Source organism: Pocillopora damicornis, chromosome 1, assembly GCF_964200805.1.
Source record: "Pocillopora damicornis chromosome 1, jaPocDami1.2, whole genome shotgun sequence".
In the NCBI taxonomy this organism is placed as follows: domain Eukaryota; kingdom Metazoa; phylum Cnidaria; class Anthozoa; order Scleractinia; family Pocilloporidae; genus Pocillopora; species Pocillopora damicornis.
In genome coordinates, this window is record NC_142670.1 from 21,055,496 (window position 1) to 21,079,981 (window position 24,486).

The 24,486-nt window shown below is 40.0% G+C and overlaps 3 protein-coding genes, 2 long non-coding RNA genes, 1 other non-coding gene and 1 pseudogene across 6 annotated transcripts in view; 6 read left to right on the forward strand and 1 right to left on the reverse strand.

Moving 5' to 3' along the window:
• Nucleotides 1-1,369: 1,369 nt before the first annotated feature.
• LOC149052730 (uncharacterized) lies at nt 1,370-1,741 on the forward strand. Its single transcript, XM_089181617.1, has one exon. The coding sequence runs from the start codon at nt 1,370-1,372 to the stop codon at nt 1,739-1,741; it is 372 nt and encodes a 123-aa protein (XP_089037743.1).
• Nucleotides 1,742-1,812: 71 nt separating this feature from the next.
• On the forward strand, nt 1,813-4,428 carry LOC149052731 (uncharacterized). Its single transcript, XM_089181623.1, has one exon. It carries the CDS (start codon nt 1,813-1,815, stop codon nt 4,426-4,428), a length of 2,616 nt encoding a protein of 871 aa, XP_089037749.1.
• A 315-nt stretch (nt 4,429-4,743) lies between these two features.
• Nucleotides 4,744-5,075, forward strand: LOC149052732 (uncharacterized). Its single transcript, XR_016186344.1, has 2 exons — nt 4,744-4,838; nt 4,914-5,075. It is a non-coding gene; the product is annotated as an uncharacterized LOC149052732 (long non-coding RNA).
• Nucleotides 5,076-5,614: 539 nt separating this feature from the next.
• On the forward strand, nt 5,615-6,776 carry LOC113675651 (uncharacterized). The gene has a single exon (XR_016186073.1). It is a non-coding gene; the product is annotated as an uncharacterized LOC113675651 (transcript).
• Nucleotides 6,777-12,818: 6,042 nt separating this feature from the next.
• Nucleotides 12,819-15,500, forward strand: LOC149052733 (uncharacterized). The gene has a single exon (XM_089204342.1). It carries the CDS (start codon nt 13,933-13,935, stop codon nt 14,959-14,961), a length of 1,029 nt encoding a protein of 342 aa, XP_089060468.1. The 5' UTR covers nt 12,819-13,932; the 3' UTR covers nt 14,962-15,500.
• Nucleotides 15,501-15,946: 446 nt separating this feature from the next.
• On the forward strand, nt 15,947-17,116 carry LOC149052734 (uncharacterized; annotated as a pseudogene).
• A 1,655-nt stretch (nt 17,117-18,771) lies between these two features.
• LOC149052735 (uncharacterized) overlaps nt 18,772-24,486 on the reverse strand; it is a 36,432-nt gene continuing 30,717 nt past the window's right edge. Inside the window, exon 5 of the long non-coding RNA XR_016186167.1 lies at nt 18,772-20,040. This is a non-coding gene — a long non-coding RNA (uncharacterized LOC149052735). The remainder of the gene's footprint in view (nt 20,041-24,486) is intronic.

The following is a 24,486-nucleotide window of genomic DNA, read 5'->3' on the forward strand; positions in this document are numbered from 1 at the left end:
TTGTCTTGGACAGCACGGATTATGGAGGTGTGAGAAATTCAAGAAGCTGCCGTATCCAGAAAGAGAAAGGTTGGCGTTAAGCAAGAGGCTGTGCTTCAAATGCCTCAACGGAGGACATTTTAAAGATCGTTGTCCCAAGGAAGCCTTCAAGTGTCAGGTGCGAGGTTGTGTTGAGGATCACAATACTCTGCTACACCCCACTCCCAGAGATCAGACAGAGAGAGTAAGTTCTACCAGTGTTACCCCTCATGGTTCCTCTCTTGATGCTGAAGATCATCTTCAACAAGTTAATGCAGCCGCAAGTAATTCAGGTGAAGTCCAAAGAGCAACTCAAGAACGGCAAGGTGCAAGTTCTGTGACAGTAGCAACTGGGGCCGGCGAGAGACATGTTTGCCTAGGAGTCCTTCCTGTTAAGGTTACAGCCAAGGGAGGGACGAGGACTGTGGAGACGTATGCGCTACTAGACAGCGGTAGCGAGGTGACTTTGTGCAAGGAACAGCTTTTCAATGACCTCGGGTCATGGGGCTCAAGATGTAACTATGAGCTACAAGGAGTGACAGGGTCCAAGAACGTTGAAGGCCACATGGTAGATATTGTTGTTACGTCGTTGGATGGCAGACTGTCAGAGGAATTGTTGAACATTAGAACTGTTGAGCAGATACCAGTGTCAGTCAGTTGCATTCCCAAGAGAGAAGACATTTTGAACTGGTCCCATTTAAGGGATGTTGATTTGCCAGAGTTAAGTGCATCAGATGTCGGTCTTATCATAGGCCTAAAGGAGAAGCCATCATTGTTTGTCCCATTGGAATGTAAGTCAGGTGGACATGGTGAGCCAGTAGCGGTGCGATACTCGTTGGGTTGGACAGTTATGGGTCCCTTGGGCGGCACTGGAGATAGTGGACCTTGTTCAGTTAATTTTGTTCGCCTGGGTAACAAGGAGTTTTATGTTGATGAGCCAGAGGTTGTAGAGTTTGAAGGACAGAAAGGTGGTGTTGAGAAGAAAGAGGAGAGTGAAGTTGGAGAATTAGGAGCAAATGAGACAGATGTAAACCTGCAGTGTGGAGATGCAGAAGTGAAGCGTCAAATACAAGATGAGATTTTACATGAGCAACTTGAGAAACTTTGGAAAACTGACTTTGCAGATTCTGTTGTGAGCTCAAGCGCAAGTCTTTCAATTGAGGATAAGAAAGCACTAGAGAAGATGGAACAGTCGTTGAAAATGGTTGATGGGCATTACCAAGTAGCGCTGCCGTGGCGTAATGATCCACCTTATTTGCCAAATAACAGGTCAATGGTCGAGCGTTGAGCTGAGCTTCTGAAGAAACGTCTCCTCAAAGACCAAGACTTGTTTTCCAAGTACAATGCAACCATGAATGAATACGTTGAAGAGGGCCATGCAGAGAGAGTACCAACCAATGAGCTACACCCAGAAGACCGACCAGTGTGGTATTTGCCCCACCACCCAGTTATGCATCCATTAAAACCAGAGAAAGTCCGAGTAGTTTTTGATTGTGCGGCTCAGTTTGCCAAGACGTCTTTGAATCAGCAATTGTTGCAGGGCCCCGACTTAACTAATCATATTGTAGGAGTGTTGAGCCGTTTTCGCCAAGAGACTGTCGGCCTTGTAGCCGATATACAATCAATGTTTCATCAAGTAAGAGTGGAACCCAGAGACTCTGATGCATTAAGATTTTTGTGGTGGGAGGGAGGAGAGCTATCAGCAGAGTTAGTGGAGTACTGAATGGTGAAACACATTTTGGAGCGACGTCGTCGCCAAGTGTCGTGAACTTTTGTTTGAAGAAAACTGCAGAGATGGACGGAGGGCAAAATTCAGAAGTTGCAAGTGTCATCAACAGGAACATGTATGTTGATGACCTCATGAAGTCAACTGAAACAGTGACAGACGCAATTGTGCTGGCAAACAAAGTTCGTGAGCAGCTCAGCAAAGGTGGTTTTCATCTAACAAATTGGTGCAGTAATGACAGGAGAGTCATAGCTGCTATTCCAGAATCAGAGAGAGCTAAGACAGTTGTGAACTTGGAGCTTGAACAGCTTCCAACCCAAAGTGCCTTAGGAATGAAGTGGGACATTGAAGATGACAAATTTGTGTGGGAGGTCTCAGACAAACTTATGAGTGCGTCTTCCAAGAAACCAGTGACAAGACGTGGCATAGTGTCTGTTGTGTATTCTTTATTTGATCCACTTGGGTTCATTGCACCATACATCATGAAGGCGAAACTGCTACTTCAGATGTTAACCAGAAAGAAGATTGGATGGGATGAACCACTTGAAGAGAACGAGACTGTGCAGTGGTCAAGATGGCTAGACGACCTTAGCAAGCTTGAAGAGGTAAAGATTGATCGCTGTTTCAGACCCAAAGGATTTGAAAAGGTTCAAGAAACCCAGTTACACCTGTTCTCAGATGCCTCGAGACAATGTTATTCATCGGTCGCATACCTTCGTTTTGAAGATGTTGAGGGGCGAGTCCATTGTTCGTTCGTCATGGGCAAGGCCCGGTTAGCTCCAATCAGAGAAATTTCCTTTCCAAGACTTGAGTTGACTGCAGCAGTCATCTCTGTGAAACTCAGCCATGCTATCCGTGATGAATTGGATCTGACCGTGAACAAAGTCATTTACTGGACAGATTCCAACTCTGTTTTGAAGTGTATAAACAGTGAAACCAAGAGATTTCACACCTTCGAGTCCAACCGCCTGACGATTATACACGATGGTTCTGCTCCCCAAGAATGGCGATATGTCAACAGAGACGAGAACCCGGCAGATGATGGATCAAAGGGTCTAAAGCTAGACGTTCTGATCAAGAACAACCGATGGCTGACAGGTCCTAAGTTTTTGTGGAAAGGGGGAGAATACTGGCCAAAGATGATTGAGGTCCCTTGCCTCAAGAATGAAGATCCAGAAGTCAGAAAGGAGAATCAAGTTTATGTGAGAGCGGTCAGTTGTGATGTCGTGGAGAAGCTTATTCTGTACTATTCATCCTGGTGGAAGCTCAAGGTAGCAATTGCCTGGTTGCTGCGCTATAAACAGTATCTTATGAACAAGTTTCTACAACTCAGAGAAGGTTGCCCAACCACACATGATTTAGCGGAAGGAAGGAATTACCTCAAACTTGACGAGCTTTGCGAGGCAGAGCATGAAATCATGCGCTATGTTCAACGCAAAGAGTTCCCTGATGTAACAGCTCTCCAGCCAGGAGCGGATGAAAGGTCAGTAAAGAGGCTAATGAAAAAGATGGGAGCTTCAATAAGCAAGTTAAATCCTCAAGTTCAAGATGGATTGCTGAGAGTAGGAGGCCGTATTGGACGTGCGCCTTTGTCTTACGAGTTGAAACACCCAGTTATTTTTCCCTACAAGCATCACATCACAGATTTAATAATCAGAGATCATCCCTTCAAAGTGGGACACATGGGCCAAGAGTCAGTTCTGTCGTCGTTGAGACAGAAGTATTGGATTTTGAAGGGCAGATCTGCAGTGCGCCGGGTGCTAAGCAAGTGCCTTGACTGTCAGAAGAGAAGTGCAAAACTGGCAGAGCAGTTCATGGCAGAACTCCCGGCAGATCGCGTGACTCCAAGTGAACCACCCTTTTCATATGTTGGAATCGATTGTTTTGGCCCAATCGAAGTGAAACAGGGAAGATCACACGTCAAGAGGTACGGCTGCCTCTTTACATGTTTAACTGTACGTGCAGTACACGTCGAGATTTTGCACTCGCTGAGTGCCGATTCTATGATAAACGCCTTGAGAAGGTTTATTAGCATGCGAGGTTGCCCCAAGGAGATTCGAAGCGACAACGGAACAAATTTCACAAAGGCTGACAAAGAGTTGAGAGAAGCTGTACAACTCTGGAACAACCAAAGAATCAGTAATTTCTGTGCTCAGAAAGAAATCAAGTGGACATTCAATCCACCAGACGCGAGCCATATGGGGGGACCATGGGAGAGGATGATTCAAACTACTAAGCGAGTGTTGAAGGCTTTGTTGAAGGAACAGTTGGTGACAGATGAAGTCCTTTCTACTGTCATGGCAGAAGCTGTCAACATTGTCAACAGCCGTCCCTTAACATGCAACAGCGACAGTTCCTTAGATGATCAGCCAATTATCCCCAACCATTTGTTGCATTTGCACCCAACGCCCAGTTTACTGCCAGGTGTGTTTGACAAAGGAGATCTTCACTGCAAGCGTGCATGGAGACAAGCTCAGTATTTGGCTGGTGTGTTCCGGCGGAGATGGTCCAGCGAGTACTTGCCAACCCTTATGGAGAGACAGAAATGGAAGATGCCTAAGCCAAACATCAAAGAAGGGGACTTGGTCCTATTGGCAGATGAAAGTTACCCTCGTGGCCAGTGGCCGATCGCACGTGTGGAGGAAGTTGTTGTCAGCAGAGACGGGTATGTGCGTACCGTTTGAGTGAAGACTGCCTGTACAGTGGCGACTCGTGTTAAGAGAAGACGCCGCAGAGAGCTGAAGACTAGCAGTGTGATAGTCACTCGGCCAATCACAAGTTTATCTCCTTTAGAGATGGACTGATTTAGAACTGTTGGAATGTATCCCATGATGACTGAGTGCTGTTTAAACTCAGGCAGTTAGGAGTCGGTAGCTGTTTGAACATTGTAAATGAATTTCGGTGTATTCATTTAGGGGCCAGTGTCACTCCCGACTCCCCTGAGTAGGATTTTGTCAATTTTGCGGTCACGTGACCATGCGAGCAATCTTATTGTATTCGCCATGTGCTTTCAAGTGCCAGATTTATTTGTTGTTAAATACGGAGTTTATAGAGCTTATTTCGTTTATTTTAAACCGAGAGGCCATACAGTTCGGTAAGTGGACATTTGTGGACATTTGTAAACGTTTTGAAGAACATGTAAGACATTGGACATTTATATTTTTTGCAGAAAACCACTCGCATCGCCTTTATGTAAACAAGGAACGTGTCGATTGTGAGTTTTCACTGTGTGCCTCGGATTGTGCAACTGTGTTATATTTTTTGTGGTCCGTGGCCGTACGGACTTTGAACATTTGGAGATATTTGTGAATAAACCAGTACGTTACTGACACAGGTGAGATTATAAATCTGCATTCACAGTAGGTATAGGTTGTGGTCTCACCTTAGCGGTTACTAATCCTTCTGGTTTGGGTTTTGTTGTTTGTGTTAGGCACTTCTTGGTGCCTGGCTGTGAGCTAAAAAATTCTGTTGAGTGGTCTTGCGTGTGTCAAATTGCCCATGATCCCTGTGATAAGACTTTACAAAGCGTTGCCTGTTGAACCCTTGCTTTGGGGCCTTATAACCCTGATTTGGTGTGCTGCCCGTAGCACTGGATGATTTTTGCATTTGTATTCCTGCCTTTTTCACCTCAGCTATGTCTTTTAGATGTTTAGAGATATAGAAATACATTTACAAATCAAAAAAATTCTGGCAAATTAAATATGTCATTAAGTGTTTTTTGAAAGGAATCAGCAGTTCTTAAAGATGCAGGTACACTGTTCCATAATTTAGGTCCTGCAATAGAAAATCTTCGATCACCATAAGACTTAAGGTAAGATCTTGGGACTTGAAGTAACCATTAACCATATCAGCCACTGATGAACTTGAGGATTCAGTCATCGAAAACCTATTCGAATTGGACTGTGAGTCGGTTTAAAGACACTGAACATTTTACTTAAATCACGCAATTGCAATGCAGTAATTATATTCAAGCTACCAGCAGTACTGTGGGTAGAAATAATGTTTATGAACGGCTGTTATGATAATAATTCAAGTTGTGAATTTAGGTATATTAGTAAGGACTTCAAGTTACAACATTTATAAAACGTTTGACTGTTACTGAATAGAAAAGCTTGTAAATAGGTGCTCGGTGCGTTCGATATTTGTAGTAGCAACTAGTTAGAAATTGTTGTAAACATATTATTGATGAATTCCCAGCTCTTGTTAATTAAGTGAAAAAATGAAAGTTTTACTTCTTGGTATTTGTCATGAAATCTTTTTTTTCGGAAAAAAGGTCAAAAATTAGGGTGCGTATTATACACAGGCGCGCATTATACACGGGTAAATACGGTAGCTGTAAATTGGACGAAATGATATCCTCATTCAATATAGCAGAGCAGGTTATGCCAAAACTTGATCTTGTATTAGAGAAACTAGGAACAGTAGAATCCAAACTTGGAAAAGTAGACTCCAGACTTGAAGAACTTGAGAACCATGTTAAATCTGTGGATGTTAAACCAAGGTTGGATATATTGAAACATTTCAGAAGAAAATGGAGAAGACTGTGAACGACATAGAGAACGGGATGAATTTGACTAAAGCAGAAAGGGAATCCTTCAAGATGAGAATCCAAGAATTACAAACCCAGCTTGACTAGCTCAAAAACAAAAAAAGTCTATATGGAGGTCTATCAGCGGCATGGGAATCCAAGAAATAGGCACAGAGGAAGACACGAGGGAGGTTTCGGTCGACTTTTTGGGTACAGAGCTAGGTTTGAAAGATGCCGATGGATTAGAATTTCAAAGAGTACATCAGATTGGAAAGTGGGACCCCTCCAATGGAAAACCCAGACAGATTATTGCATGTTTCCTAAGATACCCTGATCTAGAGAAGGTCATGTTTAATGCCAGAAATCTAAAGGAAAAGACTTTCTCAAGTTAATTAAGGCCTGGGTCAAAAATGCTTTTCGCCTCCAGTGCCCCCCTAGCAAGGTTTGCAGAATTCGCGTGGACTGCGCGAGTAACTATAGTTACTTGGAATCAAGATCGCGTAGTTTGTGAACGGCATCCGCCATTTTGAAGTGTCGGCTTTGCATTGGTTTTTCCCATCTTTGCTGGTGAATTCGACCATCTAGAGGAAGACATCAAAAGGTAATAAAATTTTCTTAGCTATCTTCATTTCCTCAAAAAATGGAGAAAGAGAACCCTTTCGAACCTACGAAGACTTCTAAACACCGCCCTCAACACGTTCATTGACTTCACTGCAAATACAATGCAACATGAATTTATAATATAGCACTCGTTTCTAGAGCTTAATAGCATTTTACAATGTTTGTAACTTATGCATAGAAAAAGTACTATGTTTTGTAACAAATGCATAGAAAAAAGTTTCATTCTGGATATACCATTCAATTTTGAAATTACATGTAGTTTGATAAATCCTCTATCATATCATAATGTGTAAACTTATGGTGTTTATCAAAATTTAGGCTTTTGAATGCTTTGGAAACAGTTTTTCCAAGAAGCACATGAATTTACTTACAAAAGTAATCCCCCAAAGCAGTTGTTAGGTAAGTTTAATTGCTGACATGTAAGATGCAGATTGTCTTGTCATAAATTTTCCTTGAAAACTAAGAGAAAAAAGCTCTACTAATGTGTGTTAGTTTATTCTGAGGTCACTCAATGAATTGCTTTAAATATATAATAATAATAATTTTAATTACTCACACAGAAAACCAGCCAGCCCTTGCAGATTCCAAAGGGAATCTACTTGATTAAAACCAGTTTTATTTACTGTTATCCCGATTTGTTTTCTTGGAAAGGTCCTTCCAGTTATTCCACACAACTAATTTATTACAAGAATGTTCATGGTGTTCTTTATGAGGTATTTTTTTGGTTTTTAAATCATGTTATATCAGTTTTAATAATAGTCAACAGTTTAGTTTTTAAGTTTTGACCGGTAATAATTGCAACAATCATTATCAATGATGGACATGTAATTGATATATGTGTCTATTTGAATGTAAATATTCTACCCACTACACCAGTGGAGTATCTTTTAATTCAAGTGCATCGCAAAAGTTCTGATACATGCATATGATTCTGACCATAGCCCTCTCTCTTTGTTGATAAGACATGATTAATTACCAGTGCTTACTGTTACCCCAAGTGGGGCACTGTTTTTTTGTGTGACAAGAGCAAACACAAACTAGTATAAGATGTGTCATCTCAGCCCTACTCATTAAAGATGTGCCATCTTAAGAGCAGGATAGGTTGGCCTTGTTACAAAGTCAGAATGGAAAATTTTAAAATTGTATTTCTTGCTTTTTTCTTGCTTTTCCAAGTCAATATTCCTGTTAGAAGGCTATGGTGGCCTAACTAGTTAAAACTGTAATTGTGAAGAAGAGCTCCCAAAAAAATCTGTCGGCCGAGTGTCGGTCGTCTGTCGGCCGACAGACGGCCGACAGGTTTTGCCCGAAATATAGGCTACCTGTCGGCCGACAGTGGACCGACAGTCGGCCGACTGTTGGTAATGTGTTGGTAACCTGTCGGTAGCTTGTCCGTGAAACGTTAACACAAAACCTTAATGTTTCCTCTCGGTTTTCGCTTGATACAACATCCAACATGTGTAATACGTTGACAATTGACTTTCAAGATTTGGTGGCTCCTAAAGGAGCCGTTTTGTGAGTGGTGAAATATACAAGATACTTCACTCATAGAATCGTGATTTTAGCGGCGTGCGCCTAAATCAATTATCGCATCACGCATCCAAGTCTAATTATCGAATTGTTGCGTACAGTAATTTATTACTTAACATAACGAGTAAAAAGATTCATAGTTGTATCATTTATTAAACTTGAAATTGGAAATAGCAATTCATCCCAAACCTGCAAGATAGAGGACGATGTTAGCAACACAAATGCACAAGGTAAACATCATTGATACATACATAACATACCATAAGAGGTACCGTTGCATTGTTGAGCGATTTGAACGAAAGTGTTTGTATTGATACGTAGCTTATGGTTATCAGAGTTTTTGGCCGAGTTTTCGATTAAATTATCTTCCAATGCGATTCCTAGATTGTCTGTTGTAAGTTACGCAAGTGATATATCCTATACGCATCTGATAACAACATTTTGGAAGAAACGTTTCTTTACATACTTTCAACTTTGCCGTCGATCGGTAAGTAGGTGAAGTCTGTCGAGTCATACATCACCATTACGGATTGTTATGTCAAGTTAACTGTTCGTATTTAACACAATTTTTCTTTTTTCTTAACCTGTCGGTAACCTGTTGGTTAGCTGTCGGTAGACTGTCGGTAACCTGTCGGCTGACAGTTGACTGACAGTCGGCCGACAGGTTTTTTGGAGAGCTCTTCTTCACAATTACCGATCTGCCAGTTGCTAGTCTAAATTCAATTTCATAAATCAATAATTGGCAGGAATTGGGAAATAAATCGATACATGTATGTTATCTAGCAGCGATGTAAAATTATAGACATGAGTATGACCTATGAAGTAATTTGTACCTGATGGACCCTAGAGCACCTTATCGGTGCATTATTAAAAATGTTCCTCTAACATTCATTCACAATTCGTAAAGCAGAAGTACAAAATTAGTTTAGACCAAGGACACACATAAACTTGCTAAAGACACGCACATACATTGTAATTTTAACCTTGCAAAGCCTAAGAAAGACTCCTGCTGTGACATGGCAAGGGTCACTTTACCTGATTAGAGTGTTAATTATTACTTTCTTAACCCTTTCACCACCGGTGGCCTCTTTAGAGGCCACTGACAAAAAGGTACTGCAACACTCGTGGCCCCTTTAGCGGCCAAATAAATTTACATACATTACCGCTCTGTAACCAGGCTTTTTTAGCAATTGGGGGGCCCAGATATTGCCATTTTCCGAGGGAGGGTTTGAGTAATGCAATCGTGTTTTTATCACCACGCGGTTTCATACAAAGTTTTCGAGATATTTTGTTTTGAAAGTTCAACGAGATAAAAATTCAAACTTCGCCATTTTTAAATGTCTTCGGGTGACGAGAGCGACAATTCTGGATCAGATTTATCATCTTCAAGCGAATATTCTTTCCAAGATGACGATGTCCTTGAAGAGCTGTTCGATAGCGATGAAGAAGAAGAGGATTTCGCTGGTTTTAATTTCGATTTGCCCGAAAACATGAAGTGGGAGAACCAGCGCTTCGATGTAGACATGCAACCGTTCACGTTAACACCTGGTCCGACAATAAACTCACCTGATACTGGTAAGGCTTTTGACTTTTTCTCGTTGTTTTTCACCGAGGAAATCATCGGTAAAATTGTGGAATTTACAAACAAGAATGCTCAGAAGAAAGAAGTACCAAATTGGCAACCTGCCACATCCGAAGAGTTAAAGGCATTTATTGCAATGTTGATCATTTCGAATGACATTATTGTTGTCCCACGCGACGAACGCTACTTCCTGTCATCTGCAGAAGCAAGGCTATTTCACATTCCAGGAGTGAAAAACATTTTGCGATCTCGAAAACGTTTCTTCCAGTTAAAATCGTACATATTCTTCTGCGACCCAGACCACGAACAAACAGAAGAAGAAAAACCAAGACCCCTTATATAAAGTGAGAGGTATTTATCATGATATTGTTCAGAAATTCAAGGAAATTTTTAACTGCTCCCGTGAAATCTCCATTGATGAAGCTATGGTTCCTTTCAAAGGGAGGTTAGCCATAAAGGTGAGAATGCCAGATAAGCCAATCAAATTTGGAGTGAAATTCTTTGAACTCTGTGATTCCAAGACTGGCTATTGCAAGAATTTCTCTATCTATGCTGGGAAGGACGACAGAGAGGCTGGTAACATCGGAAAGACCGGTAAGATTGTCATGGATTTGGTTGCAGATTTGCACAATACAAACCATCACCTTTATGTTGACAATTTTTACACCAGCCCAATTCTTTTCCTTTTGTTGAGGACAAGGGGAATTATTGCTGCTGGGACAGCAAGACCTCGCAAGGGCTACCCGCATGAACAATTGAAAAGAGCTGTTCTCAGGAAACGAGGAGAAGTGGCATGGCTTACTGCAAAGGAACAAGGAATGACAGCTTTGAGGTGGAAAGACAAAAAAGATGTCTATTTTCTAACTACAATACATTCCCCACCAGTGGTACCAGATTGGGTCGAAGATGACAACTCTGGGGCTGAATCAGAAGAAGTCAGAAATGAAAGTGACGTGGTGTGTAGAAGGGTCAAGCAACGAGGACGCTGGGTTACCAAGAAGATTTACAGGCCAGGAATTGTCAAGTCCTACAATAACTTTATGGGAGGAGTCGATCTCTCAGACCAAATGACAGCAGTCAATAAGTCAAAGAAACAGAAGAGGTGGTACCTTCGCATTTTCCTGAAGATGGTCCTTCTAAGCATTTACAATGCTTACATTCTTGAGGGGTTCAAGCGCCCAGAAACTCCAAGAGGAAGAAGGAAAAGGGATCTATTGTCTTTCAAGGAAGACCTTTGTGTGCAGTTGGTTGGCAACTTCCCACAGCAACACAAATCAACTGCCTCTAACAAAAGAAAGAGGATTGTAGACACACCAGTGCCTGAACGTCTCAGTAATGTTGGAATCCATTTTCCCTTCAAAGGGGAGGGCAAGAATCATCGTTGTGTGGTCTGTGAAAGAAAGCACTTCTCTTCAAAGAAAGCAAATCCTGACAACCCTTCTCCAAGACACAAGACAACTTTCAAGTGCAGCCAGTGCAATGTTTACCTGTGCATTGGAGAAGGAGGATCAAATTGCTTCTATGACTACCATACTAAAGAAAACTTTGCTAGCTAGGGACAATAAATGAGAGGCACTACATCAGTAACTCAATAGAAGAACAGGTTTTATTTCAGAATTCATTTGTTACAGAGACAAAAACTATTTCTAAGTGCTAGTAAAAACTCACAAATCAATGGGTAAATTTAAAGTTTTTTTACTCAAAAGATGTTGCGCAATGACAACATGACTTTTTTGCAAATGAAGTCGGGTGAGTTTTAGTGTAAAAATATGACTTTTGTTGTAAGATAAATTGCTTTTTTCATCTAAGGTTGTCCTATGAAAAGCATTTTTTCATTTTAGAATATTGTTGGACAAATTTTGGTGGGTTTGTACACATTTCAAGAAGGACCATATGTTTTTTTTTTCAAAATCGTAGGTTATCTCAACTTTGAGAGGTTCATGTTCAGTCAGTTTTCATCCTTTAAAAATGTAAATAGAATTACCTGAAAGAGAATTTTATAACAAATAAAATCATATGGGGTTCTTTTTTGCAAAAATGCTTCCTTCTCCATGAAAATTGCAATTAAAGTAATGTACGTAATCTCGGCAAACAGTACCAAAAACATCTGGTGTTCAGGGCTGTTTTCTGCAAAAAACGACTGGTGGTGAAAGGGTTAAGCAGAGGTTTCATTAAGATTTTGAGGTGATGGGAAATGTACAAGGAAGCAGGCAAAATATGTTTTGATTCTGATTTATGTCAGTCAAAACATGCAGGAAAAATTATGTTCCCAGCCAGTCAATTTGCCCAGTGTCAGGACCGTGAAACCCCTGCTTAAGCTTATGGTATTCAGTGAGATATTATGGAAGCCAGTGTTGCCATAATGCCTGTTGTTGTTGGTCTTCTTATAGGACTGTCATCCAAACATTCTTGAGCCATGGAAACCAAAAGTGGAATGTTTTGCTTAACACCTACTTTGAACAGAATTTTACCAAGGGAAAAATATCACTGGCTTTGCTACAGGGAGAACCATTAAGAACCTCAGGAGCAATATGAAGATAACAGATGCTGTACTTCTTTGCAGGAGGAAAGGAGCTGTCACATGCTTTTCCAAAATCGATGATGTAGCCATGTTTGTTACTCACAAGAACATTCTTAGCCTTCAAATCACAATGAAGAAAGCCTTTTGTGTGAATATGCGAAAGGGCTTCTGTCAAATCATGTGAAATAATTAACCAGTCATTTGTTATGAGTGAGCTTTGCACATTCTGTATTGTTGCACTGTTTTTCTGACAAGACAATAGTTTGCTTATTGTTACAGATTGTTAGTTTCGAAACGTTCTATTTTTATATCCTTTTATTTTATCGTTTATGATTAACTCGATTGATTACGTAAAGTTGTAGTGTTAACATTTGATCACGTTTTCCAGTAGCCGTAGCTATTATATTACACGTGTACTTATCAGGTTACGGGTTTCTTGCGAAAGTCACATGCTATCGTGGTACAACGAGTTTACATCTTCGCTATTTAAGAGCAAGCTATCTCGCTATTGACGCTATCATTGGGTTATATGCTATCAAGCTAGGAGCTAAACCAAAGTAAGTCTTTTTTACTTGTTATAACTGTCGCATGATTTTGTTACTCTGTTTACATCGGTTTCTATTAGATAAAGGCTTAGTTGATTTCATTGTCGTTATGCACAATCGATATACGGTGCAATGTAAGTTACATAGGTTTATTTTTAATTTCCTTTTAGTTTGAACCACACCACGTCAAATTGTGTCCCGCTATTGTTGTGCTTTAAAGCCATCGCTACGTATCTTCGCTACCGTCGATTATCGTAAGAATAAATTTGTAAGTTGGTTGGAAAACTTTGTTATACGTCTGTTGTTTGTGCGTTTGTTTTATGCTCCTGGTCAATCGCTATCCTGTGACTTCACTAAGGTCACACAGACGTATTGTCTTCCCCTTTAAACTACATTATTAAGGAAATGGGCTGCTTTTGAAGCTGCACACCTATTATGGTTGGGATATTTTTATGTGGGAAGGCCTGCATAATGTGGGCCTCCTTCATTATCTTTGTGGTGTCCTGCATCAGAGACTGTTTTTCCACAACCTTTATATCAAATTGTGTGTACTGTCTCAGAAGGCATCGACCATAGGATCCTTCTCCCAGTATTATATTCTCTCCATTGGTTGGAAGAAGTTCAGTATGACTGATTAATTCTATCACATGACCGGAGGCATGGAGAGCCCATGAGATAGCACAGCGCATGCGTCAAGTCATTGCACACGTGCGTTGCATCAAGCAAGTCGATTTCTAAAGAATAAGAAGAAAACAACTGGAACAAGCTGAATCTAATGTAGTTAGATCACTTGAACCTTTAAGAACCAACGTAGTTGGTCTTACATCACAAATACGTAGCTCTAACAAGGTTAGAACTCGAAACATGACAGAACTTGAAGGAGCATCTCGCGACGTCCCCAACGAGTCCGGCGAGTCGCCAACGATGAACGCTTTGGCCAGCATGGTCCAGTCGGTAGTCCAAGAAATGAAAGCAATAAACCGACGAATGGATCAGCTGAGCGAGCCCGTTAACCCTGAAGACGAGGACCTCGACTACGAAGAGGGCGAACTGGAGCACGGAGATGCTGACAAAGAATCAATTGTTTCTCTCGATACAAAGGTCAGCGAGTTGACCAAAGCCCGCGAGGCGGGAAACAACAAATCAAAGAGCCCTAGTGCTCTTCATGATATAGCTCAAGATCTCGATCTGAGTGAGAAAACTGGGAGCGCTGTGGATGGGGAACTGGCTAACATTGTGAATAGTCTCCTCAGAGACAAAATTCCAGACGAAAAGACCCACGCAAAGGTGGATCAATATCCTAAGCCTGCGAACATCGAGGGGCTTCAAACGCCACAAGTAAATCCACTCATTTGGAGTCAGCTCCCAGCACAAGTCCGCACACAGGACTCGAAACATCAAAAGTCACAAAATTCACTTGTGGCAGCTGTTGTCGCTATTACTAAAGCGACGGATATTGTTCTGAAACAAAACCAATCAGACAACAAAGAGCTCTTGACCACTCTCACCGACGGCATTGCTTTGGCAATGAATTGCCTGCATGATATGAATAGCACTAGACGCCAGTCGATGAAGAAAGATCTGCACAGGGACTATGCCGCTTTATGCAATGCCACAACAGTCCCATCATCGTCCGAATTCTTATTTGGCGATTTGTCTACGCTGACAAAAGATATCTCAGACGCCAATAAGTTAACGAAGAAAGTAAGACCGGCGTCACACAGTAGCTCACGTGGCCGGAAATCTACATTTACAAACCATTACTCCGCAAACCAAAACCGACGCTTTGCTCCCTACGCTTACTCAAGAGCTCGCTACACCGATAATAATAATTTTTTATCGAAAAGCCGCTCTCCGCCGATGAAAGGGAAAAAGGAGGGCATAACCAAGTAACCAATGAACCACAAAATAACAAGCCATTGAATCAGGTAAGCCTAAACGTTTGTTGCCTGACCTTCCTAGGATTTAATTTAGACTCAGGCAGCATGACTGTCTCACCAAAAGAACAGAAAGTTCTTAAAACACTGAAATCATGCAAAAAGCTAAAAGCGAAGCAAAACCCATTAATTTCAGAGGTAGCGGAAGTAATAGGCATACTGGTGTCTAACTTTCCTGGAACACAGTTTGGACAACTCTATTATCGGTCATTAGAGTATGACAAAACGAATGCTCTCATTTGTAGCAAGGGAAATTATAATGCTCACATGAAACTGTCCCCCCGATCGATGATCGAACTTGACTGGTGGATTTCAAACATGCCAGTTGCTTGTAAAAATATTCAACCCCTTAAAGCAAACATTCAGCTACAAACAGATGCTTCAAACAAAGGGTGGCGGGCAGTGTATGGTGACCAGCAAATAGGTGGCAGGTGGAATACCAATGAGGCCATGGATCACATAAACATCTTAGAGCTTAAAGCAGCATTTTTTGCACTAAAATCATTTTGTAGCCAAGCTTATAAAACTCATGTTCAAATCCAAATAGACAATACAACAGCGGTGTCATATATTAACAACATGGGAGGATCCAAATCCCCTGTACTAAACACCCTTGCAATTGAGTTGTGGGAGTGGTGTATCCACCGGAATATCTGGGTCTCTGCAGTCCACATTGCGGGGAAGTTGAATGTGGATGCAGATTTTAAATCCCGCTCTTTTTCAGACAAGCATGAGTGGATGTTGAACAGGAATGTGTTCACAGAGATTTTAACAGAGTTCCCAGAGCTTAACATGGACTTATTTGCATCTAGACTAACCTCACAACTTACACAATACTGCTCCTGGCAACCAGACCCAGGCAGTGCCTTTGTGGATGCGTTCTCCATTGATTGGAGTAAATTTAATTTCTATGCATTTCCACCTTTCAGTTTAATCCCACGATGCCTACAGAAAATTCAACAGGACAAAGGGAAAGGCATATTGATTGTACCAGTGTGGCCCACACAAACATGGTTCCCCCTGGTTCTACAGTTACTGTACAGCCAACCCTGGATCTGCCAACCATCTCCCAAACTACTTCAGCACACAACACACAACAGACTGCACCCATTACACCAGAAACTCCACTTAATGGTATGTCCGCTATCCGGAACTCTTTCAGACAATACAACGTTTCTAAAGAGGTCATTGAAGTCCTCATGGCCTCATGGAGGCCGGGCACCAAGAAACAATATTCAATGTACCTCAATAAATGGCTGGAGTTTTGTAGTAAGAGGACAATTGATTACAGTTCACCAAAGATAAGCAAGGCTGTGGAGTTCTTGATGGCATTACATAGCCAGGGATTGAGTTACTCCAGCATTAATACAGCACGATCTGCCTTAACATCCATTCTAAACCTTGATAACTGTGATAACTTTGGAACTCACCCACTGGTCACACGTTTTATGAAAGGTATTTACGAGTTAATCAAACCAAAGCCAAAGTACAATCAAATATGGGATGTCTCACAAGTCCTGGATTACCTTAAAACATTGTATCCGTTAGAGAAGCTATCTCTGAAGGAACTCACACAAAAAACAGTCATGTTACTTCTGCTAGTAACTGGCCAACGAGGGCAATTCATCCACCTACTATCATTAAATGGAATACAATTGACATCCCAGACTGCCTATCTGTCACTAGAGGAACACACTAAGACAAGCAGACCCAACAAGGCAGCAGCTGCCGTAACGATTACCGAATTTACTCCTGACAGTAGAATATGTCCGCTCACGACTCTGAAAGCTTATATAAAGGAGACAGAAACACTACGGAATGGAGAAAACAAACTGTTCATAAGTTTCATAAAGCCTAACAAGGCTATTTCAAGAGTCACGATTTCTAGGTGGACTAAGCAGGTTTTAACAAACTCTGGCATAGACACAAAAATGTTTACTTAACACAGTACAAGAGCTGCCTCAGCAACAAAGGCCCATCAAAAAGAAATCCCTCTAGATATCATACTGAACACGATTGGTTGGGAATCAGCAGAAACATTCCAGAAATATTACCATAAACCAGTGCTAGGCTCAAGAGGAGCAACACTAGCAGAAGCAGTTTTGTCTTAGATTCACTTATCTTTGAAAGTTATACTTTCACTTATACTTGAAAATGTTATTGTTCTTATGTCAAGATGTAATGACACTATACGCTCTGCAGCATGAGTGAAATCTCTGATGGATATATTGATATACTTTATTGATATGATATCCATTACACAAATTAGCTAACCAATTTTTTATTGGTTGAACATCAATAACATTCATATTTAAATATATTTACAATTGGTATGCAATTGCTTTATGTGACATATTTAGATGGCTGTGTCAGAGCTTTGAAGTCTCATGGGCTCTCCATGCCTCCGGTCATGTGATAGAATTGGAAAATTAAACGAGACTTACCTGTAAGTTGAAGTTTGATTGAGATTCTATCACATGACCAAGGAGGCAGGAGATCACATGCCCACCCTGTCAGCTATGAGATCCCATCCCTGTTATTATTATGTGTAATATGGGAATCTGGATTATATCTGACACAACCACTGGCTTTAAAACAATGACTTGACGCATGCGCTGTGCTATCTCATGTGATCTCCTGCCTCCTTGGTCATGTGATAGAATCTCAATCAAACTTCAACTTACAGGTAAGTCTCGTTTAATTTTCCAAGTTTACAGTGGAATATTTGGTACTTGCATTCCTTTTAAAAAACTGGAAAATGAAGGCAAATATAGAGAGTGTGCTTAAATAAATGCTAGATTGCAACACAAGTAAAGGTGAAAATTGTTGATCTCATTGTCTGGCATGCAAATTACTACAAAGTTATTAGAAACATTACTCCTCCTCCAGGTGGATTAGACATTAGCATTGGATTTTACTTTTTTCTTGGTGTGCTCTCTCTCAACGCTGCCGCTTTTTCTCAACTGCGTCTTTCTTTTTTTGGAGCTGAAGTTTCTTCACTTTTGTTTGTGCTTCAGCAAAGCTTACTTTAAATATTTTCTCAAAGTGAACATTCACTTTTGAATAAATGTGTTTTACAGCAGTTTTAATGACTTTTTGCGTTGGTTTCACTTTACTTTGTGTCTTCACCCCACTTTCAATAAGGACCTCTTTTAAAAGTTTTCGGGTTTTGAAAGTTTCTCTCCTGGGGAAAATATTATGGATGGCATAATAGTGCCCTTGACAACCTACACAATTTGACAGTGTGTGCTGTTTCTTCTGCACTGTATTAAGAGCTTTCCAGTTTACCATCGAAAACGTGTCTTGGTACTGGGCCCTGGCTTTTGAGTTCATCTTTTGGAAAGAGCTGCAAATTGCTTTGGATTTCTTGACGTAGGTGGAACATTCGACCGCAAAGACTTCTTGACTGTCACCCTCAACCGCTGCAAGATAGTTCTTCCAATTTACACTAGGGTCAGTTTTAACCGAAGCACTTCCAACCTCATGAAAGCTCTCCTTTACAGCAACTCTTGCAAATCCACAATTAAAAAATGACAAACATTTTCGTTTCACACGAATACACTTAGCTCGTTATCGAGTGGTACCATTGTTAGGGAACAAAACCTTGAAGAGCTTCAAGGAATCAGTGTGCGTATCTCGCGATAACTTTCAAGTTTTGCTCCAAAATTGTAATTCAGTCTCGTTATATGGTACTACTTGGGATAAAATTACAAACGTTCTTTATTCTTACCGCCCAAATTTGCAAGTTAAGAGACGAGAAGCTGGTTCAAACACAAGAAATTCTTATGTTTTATTATAATTGTCAAAGGCGATCTAACTCTGGATTTACAGAGATGCAATCGACCTCAGAAAACGAGAAAAAGAAATAAAGATCATCAAAAGTATACAAAGTTTGCCTGTATTACTTCTAAGATTGCTCCAAGTAGTATGTGGTAGTGTATCAGCCGTTAAATTATTGCATCTGAACACTCGCGTGTCAAAATGGCGGAGCACTAAGTTGAATACGTGTCTGCGAGTTTTCAAAATTCCCACCTCTTAAACAGTTTTAATTTGTCTTTTTTCCAAATAAATAGGAACCTGTGGGATTACTTTCGTTGAAAGCGGTTGGAACCAGGTAAAGGCTAAGATGTTTTTGGGCGAAAACCATGATAGAGGAAGCAGCTTCGCAGAGACAAAACTTGATTTAATCTGCCTAGCACATCTCTCTTTTTTTGGCAGCCATTCCAAGTGGGAAAACAATGAAAAACGTTTCAAATATTCATAGCGATAACTGCATTTTGATTTGCCTTGTGTTTAGTGGTGGGAATTTGCTCAAGAAAGCAACCAACGAATTTGGCGCCTAAATTAACTGTTTTTGGCTGTTGAGAGTATCATATTACGCTGCAACAATTCAGTCCGAAAGAGATGGTAGTGATACACATTTCTGCCAAGTATGAGGAAAATCCCTCGCGAAATAGCTAAGTTATTCTCAATTTTGTGAAAAATATGGGTTAAAGGCAGGGTGACCCAGGCCTTAATTAACCTGAGTTGGGGTATCGCCAGATCTTCTAGAAGAAATTATAGAGAAGAAAGAAGATGAAACTGTTCAAGAAGGCTAAAAAAGATGGTAAGACTGCCTATTTTCAGTAGGGCAGAACCTGATAACCTGTTTATCAACAGTGTTCAAATAAAGAATTGTAGCTAATACCAAAATTCAGGCCATGTACAAATATGTTTATGAATTCAAATTCAAGCAATATTTTGCTCCCAAAACCAGAGTTTTGTAATCTTATTGTTCCTACATGTTATGAGAATTGCAAGACCCTGTTTGTAACTAATTTAACAGCTTTAACAGCAACAGGATTCATTCTCTTGACAAAAGAGCCACTTGTTTTTAACTTTTGAAACACTTTTGTGGGCGACAATCTCATATCAGCTTGACTACTACATGTAATGTGTTTGTCAAAAAGGATTCTAGGGATGTTCCAAAGGTTGCTTGTATTCACTGTAGCCTTGAGATTCCAGTAACTCATGTCAGATAGCACTTGGGTGTCTGCTGCAAAGATGAGGAGTTGTAAGTACAATATGATTGTGTGATTAACATTAATAAAGATGAAATTTATCTTAACGTTAACGCTACTTGTGCAAACATTGTAGTGATATGAATAAAAAAAGTAATTGCAAAGGCTAAGATTAAACAAATGGTAAAAGGCAGAGCATATACCATCTATATCTGCAGGTTACTGTCCTAAGCACTAAAAAAGCGGAAGAGTTGGGCAAGACCTAGTACAGCTCTGAGTGTTATGCATAATGCATAATTTTCAGGGCTAACCCAACAGCATTTAGTTCATTAAATGACCTGCAGTATAGTATGGCCAATTAGCTCAGGATACCACTCCATCAGTGTCGGCTACAGACAACATTCTTGTATCTACTGCTGGCACTTTACTCTACAAAAACCTCTCAACATCTATGAATAACCGGATTTAAAACCATGCATATACTGTGACAATAAACACAGCCACAACAACTGTGATATAGTGAAAACAATAAAACAGAGGAAAATGAAACTAAATCAACAAAAGAGATGTTTCAATTGCCTCCGCTCAGGCCGCACAAAATACCAATGCCACTCAAGAGGAAGATGCCTTAATTGCAGATTAAAACACCATACTTCAATTTGTGAACCATGCCAACCAAGTCAAGATTCAAACAAAAAACCGACTGAAAAACAAGAAAACTCAACACAAAACCCTAAGACATTTGGCCTACATCAACAACTCTAGCAACTATGGCTACCACTCACACAAATGTGCTACTGCAAACTGCCATCATTACAGCAAGCGGCTCTACAACATGACATCAAGCACGCATCCTCATCGATACAGGATCACAGAAAACATTTATTACACAAGACTTGAGAAATAAACTGCAATTAAACCCAATCCAGAATAAGACAATAGACATAACCACTTTTGGAACAACCAAAAGTACTAAAAAGACGTAGGAGGTGGTAACATTGACTTTAAACATGGTAAATGAGAACATTAAGATAATGGCTTTACTCAGCCAATAATCTGCACACCACTTTCAAACCCCATACAACTTACGGAACTCCCCCCTGAATTTAAGGCCCTCAGTGTTGCTAATTCTGTAGAAGAGAAAATCAATCACAACATAGACATCATCACAGGAAATGACTACTAAGCCCAATTCATACCAGGAAACCAAGAAATCAAGAGATGAATGTTTGATGGCTATAAATTTGGATGGCTCCTTTCAGGACCAACACCCAACCTAATAACAGATAAAATGTTCAGCACATTGTGTCAAATTGTAAATACAGGACCATTAACAGACAACAATCTAAACGAAATACTCAAGAAGTTCTAGGAAGTAAGTAAATTTCCTGAAGAATTAGATGAAAACAACACAACTGATACCCAGAAACACTTTCAAGATACCATCATATTCAATCAAGACACAAGCAGATACAATGTAAGACTCCCATGGAGGGACGTCAAGCAAAACCTACCCACAAATTTTACAATGGCAAAAAAGCGTTTAAACAACCTTCTACATGCTCTACAGAAAAAAGATCCAGAACTCATCAACAAATACAATATATACCCATTATACACCCAGAGCGACAAAAAAGAAGTTGTCAAAGTATACATCTGCCTCTTTACCTGCACAGCACTACAAGCGATACATCTTGAGATAGTAGAAGATCAAACTGCAAGCTTGTTTGTGAGGGCCTTCAGGCAATTTGTATGCAAAAGAGGAATTCCAGAATACATCATATCAGACAATGCCAAGACATTCCAGAAAGGTTCCCAAGAGCTCAATACCCCCCAAAACCAAATACTAAACACAACAGAACCCCAAAGGTTTCTTGCTTACCACCAGAGAAAGTGGAAGTTCATTACAGAATGAGCTCCCTGGTGGGGTGGCTGTTATGAAAAATTGATTGGATTAGTCAAATGAAGACTAAAAAAAGCTATCAGAAACACTTCTCTGAATTTTATAGAATTAAAAACCAAACTAACTGAGGTTGAGGCTACACTCAACAGTCCCCCACTCACTTTTACGTATACAGATATTAATGATGGTCCACCCCTTACTCCATCTCCTTTCCTATGCAGACTTTTATGCATGTCTTCTAACTTTGCCAGATATAGCCAATGATTCAGATGATTCAGAGCACATACCACAAGCATCAAACCATGATTTATCAAGACGAGTGAAATACCATCAAAAGATGATACAGAATTTCTGGGAACAGTGGCAAAAGGAACACTTAACCAGTGCCCAAGGACAACACTCATCACTAAGAAACAAACATTTCCCAGAAGCTGTGGGAAAAATTTCTTAAGTTTTTCATAAGGCCCATTTGTACTTCATTGCTGGTAAGCTTCGCTTGTTCATTTGTCAATCACAGGGACACGCAAAGTCAAATGAATCTCAACACAAGCACAAGACACAAGCGGAGGACTTGATGACAAACTTTCAAGATACTGATAATAATGGTGACCAGACAAATGAGCACTGTTGCTAAAATTAAATGATGCCATTTAGGCAAAGAAGTTTGCGGCTTTTCTGATCCTCACAAGACTTTGCTATTCCTCAGAATGTTATTGTTGCTGATAGCAAGTTATTGTTGTTGTTAACCACAAGTTATTCTTACGATCAAAGAGGACAAAGAAATTAAGACAATGGAGGTAAAGAACTAAATATAAATTTGTCATCCTCACTGTTGCTCTTGCTATAATCTAATAATGCCACTTAAGGCAAAGAAGTAGGTGGGTTTTCTGACCGTCACAACACTTCTCAAAATGTTGTTGTTGATCACAACTTGTTGTTGTTTTGATCACAAGTTGTTCTAGCAATCAAAGAGGGCAAAAAACTATGTATTTGAAGATACAGAACTAAATATACTTTGTCATCCTTACTTTTCCTGTTATAATAATGTAGTAATGCCACTTAAGGCAAAGAAGTATGTAGGTGATCTAACCCACCCAAGACTTCACTATTCCTGAGAATGTTATTGTTGTTCATCACATGTTGTTGTTCATCACATGTTGTTGTTCATCACATGTTGTTCACATCCATGACGATTAAGTTGCTATCAAAATTAACATTAAAAGAGGTAATTGAACTCCACAATCACAAGAGAAATACTTCAAAGAAAACTCAATACATGCATTAGTTTTTGAGTTAATACTGTGGACTTTGAGGAGAATTATGGATCACAGTAACAGTTGTTACTATACAACCAAGGTGGCATATTGTACAGTTGTACAGGTTTTCCGACCTATGATCACTTTAAGCTATCTTTTGAACTTGTTACACCAACAGCAGAAGCAAAGGTTGATGTGTATGCTTCAGGAATACGTACAAATAGGCCAGGAGTACACAAGATGCAACTGATAGATGAGCTTTTTTTACTTTTTGTTTGATGGAAGCTTGGTTTATTTGAACTGGAACTTGCCTAGCCTTTTGGTTTACATGTTTCTAGCACTACTTTAAAATGTTAATTAGGATTGCTCCTCGTGGGGCCATCACATTTATTTTCAGTTTTTACACCAGTTTGATATCAGATAAAGAAATAACTCGTTGTTCTGGCATTTTGGATTTTCTGGAGGCACATGAAAGTGTTATGGCAGATAAAGGGTTTGATATTGAAGATCCTTTAAGGAGTAAACAAGTTTCTTTGAATTTGCCTCCCTTTCTTCAGAGTCAAACTCGATTTTCAGCCCAGGATGTTGTGCAAGTACACAGACATTAAGATTTTGTAATGATTTATCATCAAGGTTAAAAGTACGAAGATTTAACAAACAGTATGAACTCACCTTTGAGATCCCACAAGTTTTAATGTTGTAGATGGAGCACTTCCATCTTTGGGGATTTTTTTGGATATGAAAGACAACAGATTATCTGAAAAGTTTACGTGATGCTTGGTACTCCATCAAAAAGAAGACCAGAGAGCCAATACGGAAGAAGAGAATTATTGAATTTAATACCACAATTCAATTTAAAATACAAAGAAACCACGTTGGCACTTAACCTTACAAGCATTCAAAACAAACAGAAAATTAACTTTAATAACCTGCAAATGAACAGGAAACCTACTTCTTGACTGCCTCTGTACTTGTGACAAATAACTGGTTAGCAATCTAAAATAACTGGTCACCTTGGTTGAAATTGAACTGAGTAACTGAACAACTAAATTGTCTAAAATGACACGTTTTAGGTGTCTTAAATGACACGTTTTAGATGACAAACATTGCAAAAATTCAAAGGCATGTGAACATAAACAGCGTGCGGGTAAAATTTAACAATTAATTATAGTAAAGTGAATGTTCAGTGAAATGCACTCCTCCAAAATGAGGACGTTTTTCTCATCTTTATTTGTAACCTTGCACCGGGTGAAGCACCACAATCTTTGTAACCGGCCTGGGATACACTCAAATATTGGTCTTCACTCTGATGTTTCGAACTT